Raw genomic sequence first — 13,103 nt, forward strand, 5'->3', positions numbered from 1 at the left:
CTCTCTCTCTCTCTGTTTTTAGATTGTTACTAATGCAAAACGTTTTATGTACCAACCATTGCAGGTTTAACTATCTTCACAAGAAGCTGTCTCACATCAAGCTCCTTGTTCGTGATTACGACACGTCGATAACCAACGGCTCGTGCAGGCCACAGGAGAATTACTGACGATTGTTGAAACACATGAAGCGTTCGTATTTTATATGTTGAAAAAGACAATATTTATTTCGACGGGATGGGATAAATTAGTCAATCTTCTTCACCCTGTACGCTCCCAACCACGCCAATTCGTGAATCTTCCGGAAGGGAACCCCAATCACCCACATCTTGTTTGTTCGCATTGGCAACGAAACAAGCGATCAGATTTGTTTCAAAATTTCGAATTTCAACTCAAGCAGCACGACGATAAACAAAATGCCCGGATAGTAGGAAGTTTGCATGGCAAGGAATGGACCGGTCTGCAAAACAAGGTAATTGAGTGTGTGTTAGCATTGGTCAATCAATTACATGCTTACCGTAGTAATACTTTACTCCTTGGTTTATAATTGGTCGATTTGTTGACTGATACCCACAGTGCTTCGAATCGCTAGACAATTGCAATTTGTAAGGTTGTTTTTATTTCCACTCACTGTTCTCACTGGCTCAGGATTGATGGTTGCCCAAATTCTCATTTTATTATCTTCATAGTTATGTTTTGTTTTTCTTTGTTACTTACTGGGTTGTTGTCGTTTTTCGGTTGGCGTAATGATTGTCTAGATCCTTAATTGCCATTCTCGGTAGTCAGTCCTTGCCAGTTTTGCATGGATGCTGCGGTGATTGGACGATCGATACTGGACACTTGAACTGAATTTAAAGAAAAAAATCACCACGCATATATAAACCACGTAAAACCTTTGCCAAATCTCGGAAACATCCATGTCATGAAATTGATGCATATTTGCGTAGAACACACAGCTGCCTGTGTGTGTGTGTGTAGCAGGTTCCATGATTCGCTTTGCAAAAACAAACGAAACGAAAAAAAACACAAACAGTTGTTCGTAAGAAACTCGAGCGGAGTTGGATGCTCAGAAGCCCCAGACCTGCAGTACGCGAATCGTCCAGCTCGTGTAGTACGGCAATTCGAGGAGGCTGTTACGCGGGGAACCCCAACAACAACTCCTACTCCATACATCCAAATTGGGATTGATGCAGCAGAAAGACGTATGAAGCTATAGCAGTTATTATGCTCGATTGAGGTTGATCCTGGTGCAGTTATACGCCGCGGTCGGTCGTACTGCAGCAAATGTTAAAAGTAACGTAATTTACAGTTAAGCAAGCTCACGTACGCTCTAAAAAGAGCTCACAGAGACAAACACAAGTAGCAAAATATCTTACATCTGCTCTTCAATGGCTTGGGAATTTAAAACGAAAAAGGTTATTTAGTTAACTAGTGTTCCTTTTGTGTTTGTTCCGTTAGATAATTGGTTATTGATTGTTTACCGTGTAGGGGATAGCAGAATGGTAGTGTGGACGTGTTATGACAAATAGTCAGATAAAGCGACCCTCTCGTCAGCGCGCCCTCTCCGATATGCACAAGCACAGTTAAAGCTAGCAAATATTAATTTAGCAGTGCCGAGAGCAGAGAGCGGAGGTGTGTTTCGTTCGGTGCAAAGATGCAATCGAGAAACGATGCGAGTGGCGACATATGTTGTGTGCATCAGTGTAATGCTTGTAGTGGTGATAACAATAAGTAGTACGAGGTGCAACACACCTCACATTAGCAATGGTGTGTCAGCAACCGGAAGTTACTGAGTTGTCTGCGAAAAAAGCCCCAAGTGCGCACGCCATTCGTTCAATTTAATTGTAGTTTTGTTTTTTTTTTTTGTTTATCTTGTTGTAAATAAATCTGCCTAGAGATTGGTAACGAGCAGCAGTGCGGTGGAATTTCCAAAACTGAAAGCAAAAGAGATATTAGTGCCACACTCTGTAAATGAGGAAAAAATAATACGCATTACGTTCTAATTAAATTGACGCAACAGATCGTTTGATACAAAACACACACACACACACACACACACACACATACATACACGCACACGGAGCAGTGGGAGCGTGTGGCATTTCGATTTAGTAGCGCGGGTTTTGCAATTGCTCCAGGAATAACATTATTTACATCTTCTGGACTAGACTAGAACACTGCGTGTAGTTGCGTACAGCAAGCCTCGGTGTGTGATGCAAAATTCCAGATTGGCAAAATGTGCCATGATTATGAAGAGAACACACACACACACACACACATAGACGTAAAATGATCGCGTAATTCAAACGAGGGAAGAAAGCACTACATCCAAAAATTTCACTCAAAGTCACCCAATATATAAAAAACACCTCCAACTAACACTCCGACCAATACACGTGCAGATAATGAGATTATCTGTCAACACTTTGTTACCACACTTTGAATTTAATTATATTTGATATTGATTTTCCGTTTAAAATTCGTTTGTTGTTTTTTGTTTCTCGATTATGATGCTTGATGGCCTACGTCCAGTTAGTTGGTTGGTTGGCCCAAGTAAGTAAGCTTAACCGGGGGTAGTACACTCTGGTTTCAGTAACGTGAGATAATTTTGGGATTTTTTTTAAAGAAACGGTTTTTCTGGCCAGTTCAACATTGTAACACTACATGTCAACAGCGCTAACACGCTAATTCGGCATCGTTGACCCTTCTCAACAAGGAAACACAAACTTTCTCAGCTCCGTAAAATCGCAACTTATATAGACCGGGGTTCAAATCTCATCCGGAGCGGCCTCCTCATAGTGAGGACTGGCATGACTTAAGAAGAGGTCGTTAGGCCGTGAAAGGAGGTTAAATTGCATATATCGATGTCGTATTAGCATTTTATGGTGTTAACATATAGTGCTGCAATGTAACTCTTGATGCATGGCCAACAGTAGAATATGTCTGTTCGTTTACAAAAATTGCAAGTCCCCTTCGGTTCGGTTGAAAATCCGATACAGTTTTGAAAAAAAGCTTTCGGTTTTACACCAAGATGGACATGATCGACATCGGGAAAATGGCTGCGTACTATGAAAGAACAAAATGTGTGGCGAATTCAACCATTTAAATCGCGCTCAAGACGACGCAGAAGAAGCGTGTCTTGTTAGGGGAGTAGACAGTTGAAATATTTTTTTAAAAACAAAAACAGAGTGTATTTCCGTCTAGCTGGCCACTTGCCTAATGACTCAATTGTGCAATGTTAAAGTAATCGTAAAAAGCGTATGTCATCGGTGGTATGATTTTATTTATCCTCCCTGCCGTTTAGTTTGCAAACCTGTTTTGGTAATCTCACCTTTGCTTCTCCCTTCTCCTGCTTGGTTTGGTATGTTCTGTTCTGTAGGGTTTTCTTTTGATGGCAAAGTTATTGAAGCTAGCTAATTGTTTAATAATTTATTGTTTGAAGCTAGCGAAAGGCAACAGGCAGGCAAGAGATTGAATGTTGTTATGGGGCGTTTTGTTTCGGGCTCCTGATTCTTTCTGCCATTGATATCCTGCACAAAAAAAATGATTGTTGAAAGTTTGGTTTTGATTTCGGAATGCATTTTTGATCCATCCAATCGGTGGGTGTACACCACCATGTTTGCGTGCCACGTTCGGTCAGCGAATTTTAGACTAGAAGCTAGACGTTGTCCTCTACAAAAAAAAGGAATGGAACAAGAAACTACACATCACTACACATTTTTATAGTAACGCAGCGAAGCGCCAGCAACGACTGAAAGACGTAAACAATGACTAGCTCATAAGTGAAGGCGAAAGGTACGAAAAGTGCAATCAAACAATGCAACCATTTCAATCAAATGTAGTCAGCCGTGCTGGCATGTACACACACACATATTGTAGCGTTGAGAGGCGTATCTTGCAATTACGGAAATCGGCAATTTCAAATTTTACTGTTGCATTGTTGGCAGCGTTGTGTTGACCGAAGGTAATCTTAAACAAATAGCGTGATATAATGCACTGTTTTATTTATTTATGCGGTTTTTTTTGGTTTGGGAAGAGCAAAATGGAAGAACGTGGTCAGCGTACACGTGCAAGAGGAACAGAAAAGCATTACATTACAAGACACAAAGTGCCAAGAATGCTTGATTCTTGTAGCAAGACATTCCCTCCTTTCTATTCGCTCCGTCAGCTGTAAAGGCCGTAAAGTAGGGGAAACAAAATTGTCGCGGTAGAACATACTTTGCAACGATATACGAATCCTGAGAACGACACTAGGCGCGCACTGTGAAAGATAAGCAGCACACGCAATAAGAGCTAGAAGCCACATCACGCTGAGCGTCCACTACTGCAGTGTTCGTCGCATCCTTCCTATCATCGTCCGTGGCTGTAAGAGTGTGTGTTTACTGTAAGGATGACAGTATTTTTTAGCTACAATCACAATTAAAAACTTCCTCCGTCTGACAAGTGACTTGCATACGGCAAGTGATACGATTTACACAAGGGGAAAACATCAAAGGGTTTTAATAATTCTCTCCCGTCGTCAGAGCACCGACCAAGGGAACCTAACAGTGGTAACAATGGTTGTTACAAAAAGGGATTTTATGTTTTTTTCCTCACGCTCTGACACCGAATAATATTTTTTCAAACGCATTTAGTCCTTCCTAGTTATCCGCCCGAATCACAAATTTTATACCGTAAAAGACAATGAAGCAAATAGGCAATGTAGCGCTCGTCCACAGCATGATCGCATGTACGACAACTTACCACGAATCATGTAGCGCCACCAGACTGACGAAGCAAACGGATTGGTCCAGATTGTGCCGAATGCCGGGTAGGGAAGAACTTTTTAAACAAATGTATCTAATCTTCTCCCCTCTTTTGGTGGTGGTGCGATTGGGTTGCGGTGTTGTTGAGATCAATGCGAAACCCTGTACAACGCCTGAAATGAAATTACCAATCACTTCCTTTCCAAAATCAAATTTCCAATCAGCTGTGTAAATATATACATTTTACAAGTGAAACAAGGTGAAACAAGTTATGAAAGCCCACCTGTTTTGCTGTATGCAACGCAAATTTGGTCATCTGTTGTACAAAGTAGAGAGCACACAGGAGCAAAAGCAAAAGCAAACCATTTGAGCGTACATAATTTGAGAATAGGCCGGCAAACAGTTTAAACAGCTACAAATATTTCAAAACTGTTACTGTTTAATGTGCGCAGATTAATCAAAAGCAACAGTCAACGAGCGACTCTTTTGTTTTGTGATGCAACCTTTGGGCATAATTCACTTTTAACGTTTCTGAGATCATTTGCGCCCGTTTTTAAGTTGTAGGACAATAAGATAAAAATTACTAATGGCACAAATATTGCTACAAACCTGATCTGATCCTGTCGAATTGTCTTCTAATGTACGACTCTAGTGCTTCCCCATCATTCCCTTACCTAACAAGTTGGCCACATCTTGCGAACAACACGCTCCAACCCTCCCAGTGCTACCCTTAAGTACGTACCGAAACAAGTAGCTTGTATATTTCAATAAGTGCGTATTACATAGCTTCTGACTGTTGCAGACCATATTACCTGGTACACGCCATTCTGGTAACAACAATACGAAGCATGAGCAATAGAAAGCAATCGTAGTTCATTAGACAACTCTTAGCTATGACCACTAGTGAAACACTGCAAGAGACAGCAGCAAGATGGATTATATTTAAACGCAACTGCTTCTTGATGTGTGTACTTGCATGCCTTCAAACAAAACAAAACAAAAAACAAGAAAAACATTGAGTCTTCATCCACACACCTCCACTGTACATCCACCGGAGCAATATGTCGGAGCCCTGAACGCGGCCACATTTGGACCGAAGCGTTGTGTGGACTCGTTTTGCCAAGTCTTTGTAAATATTTGCGTAATATATATATACCAAGTCATCCTTAAATTGCGCCGTGCGTTTCTGGTGCCACATCCAATTTCTATTGCTTCAACACAGCAATTGCATCAACGATACACGCTGCAATATTGATTTGCTGCTGCTGCTGCTGCTGCTAGTACGGGGACCAAAAATTGGCTACAGTTACCAAATTAAGATGAACGAATTAAGGAGAAGGCATTAAGGAGCCGGGCACGCGTGGTTTGAGATTTCATTTGAGCTGGTTCTCTAATGATGATTTTCGCTCCTTGCTGCTGGATCAAAGGGGTCAGTGTTTAATGTAGATGTGGTTTGTTTGTTGTTAGCGTGTATTTTTTTTCTGCTCTCTTCTGCGTTCTATCTTTTACTCTACAAAATCGGAAGTGGAGAACTTGTAGTGCGTGTACTGCATTGCATCAGCTCAACATGAAGTACACATAGGGGTCACGAGAGAGCTAAGAAGGGAGCAATTGACTAGAGCAATCTTTTATTGAAAATATTTAAACAAAACCGAATGAAACAGTAAACGAAAATCAAATTACCATACGCACGTGTTTTACTCAAAGCTAAAGTAAAAAAAAAACACACACACACACACACATAAATTGAAAGCACATTGATAAAGTGCGATACGTTAAAGATTCGAAAAGCAATTAAACGTCCTTTCCTCTTAACTGCCAGAGAGGAAAGAATTGTGTGCCGGTTCAACACAACAGCCCGCTCGTCGTCTCTGTAGCATTGTTTCTCTATTGTAACTGAAATTAGTTTAGCAGTAGAGCGACCTAGATTGATTGACCTTCGGGGCGGGATGATTCCGTTTGTTCAGCACAAAATATATTTTGAAAAAGAGGAGATTAAAACTGAGTAAAACACAAGTGTGAAAGTGTGTTAGTGCATTGCTATTCGAAAACAGAAAAGCAAAGCAGGAGCAAAGTTACGCAAAAAATATCAAAACCAACATGCGAGTGGCGAATAACTGGCTGAACTTAAGTAAGAAAATAATAACGAGGAGGAGGCAGTATTTACGCAAAAACTGAATTACACATATGTGAGTAGTACGGACACGTTAGGAACCAAAATCAAACCAGAAATCATTATTTTTAGCATACAATGAATGAAACAGTAGCATGCAGTATATCGATTTTCAACACGCAACATTGTACTATATCGAGTCTGCAAAAATCACAAGAGTCCTCAAAACAAATGGCATACACACACCCGGCACAAAAATGAACCAGATACGAAAGTTTTAAAGCAACCAATAATACACACATCATCTCATACACATCTCGAAATCACAGTGTGGTCAGAGTTGGAACAACGCAGCAAAACTCACTCCCTCCCGGCAAAAACACACACATCTCGAGCCCCAAAGCCATGTCACGTGCGGTGTGGTGCATTTCCACGCCAGTTCCACGCGAAACTCCAATGCGCATCCGAAGTAAGTTGAAGGAGGGAGGCGTGCAAGGATATTGCTCTCGGGCACAACGGTGGCGACGGAAGAAATCATCAAGCCCATTCATTGTGCATAAGTTCTTTACGTCTATTAGATATTTATCTTCCGTCGAATGTGTGTGTGTGTGGCTCAGCGAAGCGAAAAACGTTTAACGTTTAGTTTTATCCCATTAAGACCGTTTAGTGTTTCACGACGACGACGACGACGACGACGACCACGACCACGATGTAAAAATGCTCTCCCTTATACTTGTGACAAAAAGTGTACTTATTGAACAAAGCAATGCTATATAGCAAAGACAGAAACAATACACAAACATGTGGCGCCGCTTTCGATCGAGGCATTATCACAGCAGGGGCGCACTTTTCCTATCTGTCTATCTTTATGTAAGATGGTTTTTAGTTTTCCAAAGCATTAATCATTTTATCGGCGCTCTCCTGGCTGGTGCACCTGGACCTAGGGTTTATTTGTTAGTAGCACCACCACTAGCAACATGTACTGCGGTGTATCAGTGTGATGCATGCAAAATCTCACTTGATTTCAACGACAACGTTGACGGGAGAGCACGTGAGAAGGAAACAAACAATTGAAAGACTGACTTATTTCTAACATCGCTCTGATTTTCGTATCATTCAGCTAGGTTCTGTTCTGTTCTGTGCTGTCCACGCCACGCCACGCCATGCCACGCCAAGCCACTGGCGGCGACAGCAGAGTTGCCTCAATGCGTTAAGGGCACCTGTACGATACGATTACGACAGATACGATTTTAAACAATCGGAATGTATGGTTGTGTTTCCTTGCTATCATCGAGTTTTGAACTTTAATATACTCAACGCTACTCTCACTTGAACTCCCATACCATTTGGACAATTTCTAAAGGGTTGGAGTGTGTGTGTGCGATTTTTAAAGTTTTAGCATTTTGTACGTTGCTGAATCGTTCGTTTGATCAGCCTCCATTTATGCCGAACGATTCCAACGCAATGATGAACAAAAAATGCAAACCAGCGAGAGGGCGAGAGAGAGAGAGAGAGACCGAGCGATAGAGCACCATCAACATAGATAATGGCCGGCAGTAAAATCAGAAACCGGAGCAAAGTTAACAGAACATGAGTGAAACACGTATGATATAAATGCACCACTTAAAATAGCAAACGTACAGCAAAAACAGCAGGCCTTTTCGCGGGAGGATACCCTTACGACTGAGCTCTAGGAAATAGGAAGCAGAAAGTAGCGGATGTGATGTTATGCGATTGTGAACGCGACGGACCGGAAGAGGAAGATTTGGAACATCGTTGGCGAAATGTGCCTGACGGTGTGTAACACACAGTCAGACATGTACATAATGACACTTTTTCTGCTACGGATGCAAGGCATAAGAATGCCAAAGGTCTCGTGTGTTCGATCGTTTCGATGGACCAAAATACGATCGTTGTTGGGGGGTGGGGTGATGGTAGTGTCCTTAGGTAAGTGCGATGCCTCCTGTCGTGTACGCTTTTATGGCCCGTGTTTCAATAATCTGCATTCCGTGTGCAATGAGATCGATTGCCTGTTTTAATAAAATCGGTGCAGTATCTTTCGCTGCGCCACCGTCACCGTACCGATGACTTCCAAAAGGATGGCTCAATAGTGTGACCTCCTTGCCCTCAGCCAAAGACAGAAAGGACACGCACACACACACACACACACAGACACACTTAATGTTTGGGTGCGAGTGATGCAGCAGCAGGTTAGGAACACTGATCGAACAGGGAACAAGTCAACCCACAGTGCTAATGAACACGCGAACAATACATGCATTTCAATGAGGAGTACGTAGAAAACAATCAAAATATATGAGTCACGATAGAGGAAAACAAAAGACAAAGAAAGATGAGCATAGTGGGAAGTAGAAAATGACCATACGTCCTCCACCAATGAAAGAAAACAAAAACAACCACATACATACATATACAGATGCACATAAAGTTGCAAAAAGTTTATGAAAAACAAGCAACAAGTAAATAAAGAGAAGGAAAGTGAACAATTACAAAGTAAGATGCAAACACAAAGCTGTATAAAGTGGCAAGTAAAAGGTCAACAAAAGAAAAAAAAAAAGACAACTGCGAACGACACAATGCAGTTGTGTAAATGGATGGATCGCTTAGAAACAACGCATCATAAGACGAAAACACAAATTGGCATCTTGGCAATACTCGTTTGGGCGGTGGGTGCCAAGCCTTGGTGAAATGACGATAAGAAGGAAAACACGGATTAGTGGCACGAATACAGCAACGCTAAGCGTTAAAAAACAAGTCTGGAAACGATGATCGAACGATTGATGCTATTATTACTACTACTACTACAACTACTACTCCTAATAATGCTACTACCTATTACTACTACACTACAGCAGCAAAAAACAGCAAAACAGCAACTACAACTACTACTATTATTACTATTACTTCAACAACTACTCTAGTTTTTAGTGGTAAGATGCAGCAAACCAGCAAAACTGAAGCAAAAACACACAGACACACACAAAAAAAAACAAAAAACAACAACAGAATTGTGCATATTTTTGGTGTAATTGATATTATATGAATATTATTATATATATATACATATACATGCATATATTATGTAAAAATTGAAAATATGTGAAAAAAATTGTTATATATCAAGCAGCATTCAAAAAATACATAAAAAAAAGATGATTGAAGCAAACTTAATCGGCGAGGTTCCTCCTTCAAAGTTCGTCCGTGATGTGGAACATGATGACATCACATACACAGTTCCTTGGCTAGATTTGTATCTAGTTCCTATCTAGCGTGATCGATCGATCGAAAAGAACTGAATAATCGCTGTATAGTGATGGGCTCGGCGATATTCTTACACCCGGCAGTTTAAATCTAAATCTAAATATAAAGAACTCTTATGCTAGAAAGAACACACCGGTGAGGTTATGGGAAAGTTACCAGAGGACTTATACAAGACCGATCCAACGGACACTTTAAAGAAAGGAGGGACCGTTTGACGCAGACTGTCTTTACTCGTTCGAAGGAGATAATTTCACTCGACAGAAAGTTAAATGATTATTGAAGCTATTATTGAAGTTAATTGATTGTTTTCTGTGGCTTTGATAGCTCCTATGAGAAAACAGACTGAGAAAGGACCTCTATAGCGCTACCATGGCCCGGAGCGATACAGAACCGGCAATCTACTAGGCAACTAGTGACACAAAGTGTAAAAAACGGACTAACCAACTAGTGCTGGTGGACAACCACTCAGCAACGTGAATTAAATCAGAGTGAATGAGTTAGAATAGTGAGTTAAATGTTATACTCACCCTTTAAGAGTTAAATCTCGAGGAATGGTTTAACTCTGCGCACTGACTAACCACTCACTCACTGCGTTTTAACTTACGCATCAGTAAGATAATTCATTGGCGATTTAACTAGGTTAAAGAGAGTTAAATTACCAAGGAGCTATTTAACTCATGAAGTGAATGAAACGGCAGTTTGTGAGTGGTTAGTGGTCGGCATGGAGAGTTTAATTCACGAATTAGTTGAAACTCATTCAATCATCTGACTTGGTTAGTTGCACATCACTACAACCAACTAACCAGGATCTAATCTCCTGATGAATGGTTTGCGAGGTGTCGGAATAGGAATTGGCTTAACAAAGATCATCGTAATCGTAATCGAATGTGTTACTTTTTGCGCAATATATTGGTCTCTTACCTGAGGCATCTTACCAGAATTTCATCGATCGATTTTTTGCCGCTTAGCATTAGATCGCCTTGTTAGGCATAACTAGCAAGCCACAAAGTTTCCGAGGACGAATCAAGATCGATTTCATTATTATGGATACGTTGGTGAAGCGACCTCGTCGTGCCCTGGTAAGTTCCAATATAAAAAAAAAGCCAGCAAGGGCCATTTAATCTTTAATTAGGCTTTTTAAGGTTTTTTTTTTTTTTTTGAGCGCAGGGCCAGTCACCCTGCCTCAAGTAACATTGCGACTACGGAAAGCTTAAATAATTATGCGATACCCGGATTCCACGATAACAGACCCCCGCACCGTCCAAAAAATAATATTCTTATGGGCTGATGGAACGTACGCACTCTCTACAGAGCCGGAGCCTTGAAGCAACTTGATGACGCTCTAGCCATACTGAACATGGACCTCGTAGCCCTACAAGAGATCCGTTGGTTAGGGAATGGTGTGCATAACAGGCGTGGCAGTAGCCGCTACGATATATACTTCAGCTGCCACGACCGCCACCATATGCTCGGAACGGGTTTCGCCGTCGGTCCGCGGCTGAAATCCGAAATCATCGGGTTCAAGGCTATCAATGATAGGCTATGCACCCTGCGCATGCGAGGCAGATTCTTCAACATCAGCCTCATCAACGTTCACGCCCCTACCGAAGACAAGGATGAAGAGGAGAAGGACCTGTTCTATGGCCGCCTCACAAAAAACATTGACCAGTGTCCCAGGCACGATGTTAAAATCATCCGGGGGGACTTCAATGCAAAAGTCGGTAGGGAGCCAATGTACCGCCAATACATTGGAAGTCACAGTCTACATGAGCACAGTAACGACAATGGTAGTAGATTGGTCCAGTTTGCAGCTGCAAACAATCTGGTTGTGGGAAGTACCAAGTACCAAGACATTCACAAAGCTACGTGGGTGTCTCCGGATGGAGCCACTGTCAATCAGATAGACCACGTGTTGATTAGCCGTCGAAGACAGTCGAGCTTGTTGAACGTCAGAACGTATCGAGGGGCCAACATCGATTCCGATCACTATTTGGTTGGCTTAGTGATTCGTTGCAGAATCGCCCGTCCCCGCGTCAATGGGGGCGAAGCTAACACGCAGGCTCGGCTCAACACGGACTCCCTAAAGGACAGTCACGTCCAACAGGCATTCAAATCCGCTTTAGGAGAGGTTCTACTACCAGAAAACGAATATGAAACTACGAGCGAACGGTGGAACGCTCTAAAAACAAAAATAATAAGCTGTGCCAATTCCACACGCCCACCACGTCGGGGCAACACCAGATCTGGCTGGTTCTACGAAGAACGGAGACAAGTGACCGAACGTAATAACTGCGCATAATGAGTAATGCAGCAGCGGCATAGAACGCGGGCATGCGCAGAGGAATACTCACGGCTCAGGAGAGAAGAGAAACGAGTTCAACGCACCAAAAACCCACTTTGGGAAGAGTAGCGGGTGCGGGAACTTCAAGAAATCCGAGTGCGTTATGGACCAGGAAGAAAGTTTTACCAGGAGATAGCAGGTCGTCGAAATAACTTTAGACCAAAGGTGACCTGCTGTCGGAATAAGGATGGGGATCTGGTCAGTTACCAGCCAGAGGTCCTCTCGCGATGGGCTCAGTACTTTGATGAATTGCTAAATGATCAGTTCAACGAACAGCAAGAGGCTCCACTAGTAGATGATATCATGCTACTGCCACCTAGGCCATCCGTCGGCTCAAGAACAACAAGGCACCAGGCACCGACGGAATAGTAGCCGAACTGATCAAAAACGGTGGTGCAGCACTGGAACAGAAAATTCATCAAATTACTACTGAGGTACGGGATAGCGAATGGACGCCTTGTGATTGGAATCTTGGCATCATCTATCCCATATACAAGAAGGGAGATAGGCTAGAGTGCAGCAATTACAGCGGTATTACGGTGTTGAATACCGCCCACAAGATTTTCTCCCTAATCTTACAAGATAGACTTGTCCCATTCGTCGAAGAGATAGTCGGGAACTATCA

General features: G+C 42.1%; 1 protein-coding gene across 9 annotated transcripts in view; it reads left to right on the forward strand.

Moving 5' to 3' along the window:
• Positions 1–9,858, forward strand: part of LOC118512331 (RNA polymerase II elongation factor Ell) — a 31,241-nt gene extending 21,383 nt beyond the window's left edge. For 8 of the 9 annotated variants that reach the window (XM_036056606.1, XM_036056609.1, XM_036056610.1 and 5 more), the window contains one exon: positions 65–9,858. In XM_036056606.1, coding sequence (XP_035912499.1) covers positions 65–167 — 103 coding nt within the window. In that variant the 3' untranslated portion in view covers positions 168–9,858. The remainder of the gene's footprint in view (positions 1–64) is intronic. The other variant, XM_036056612.1, reaches the window with a different exon arrangement.
• The last annotated feature ends 3,245 nt before the right edge of the window (positions 9,859–13,103 follow it).

This window comes from Anopheles stephensi, chromosome 3, assembly GCF_013141755.1.
Source record: "Anopheles stephensi strain Indian chromosome 3, UCI_ANSTEP_V1.0, whole genome shotgun sequence".
Classification (NCBI taxonomy): Eukaryota; Metazoa; Arthropoda; class Insecta; order Diptera; family Culicidae; genus Anopheles; species Anopheles stephensi.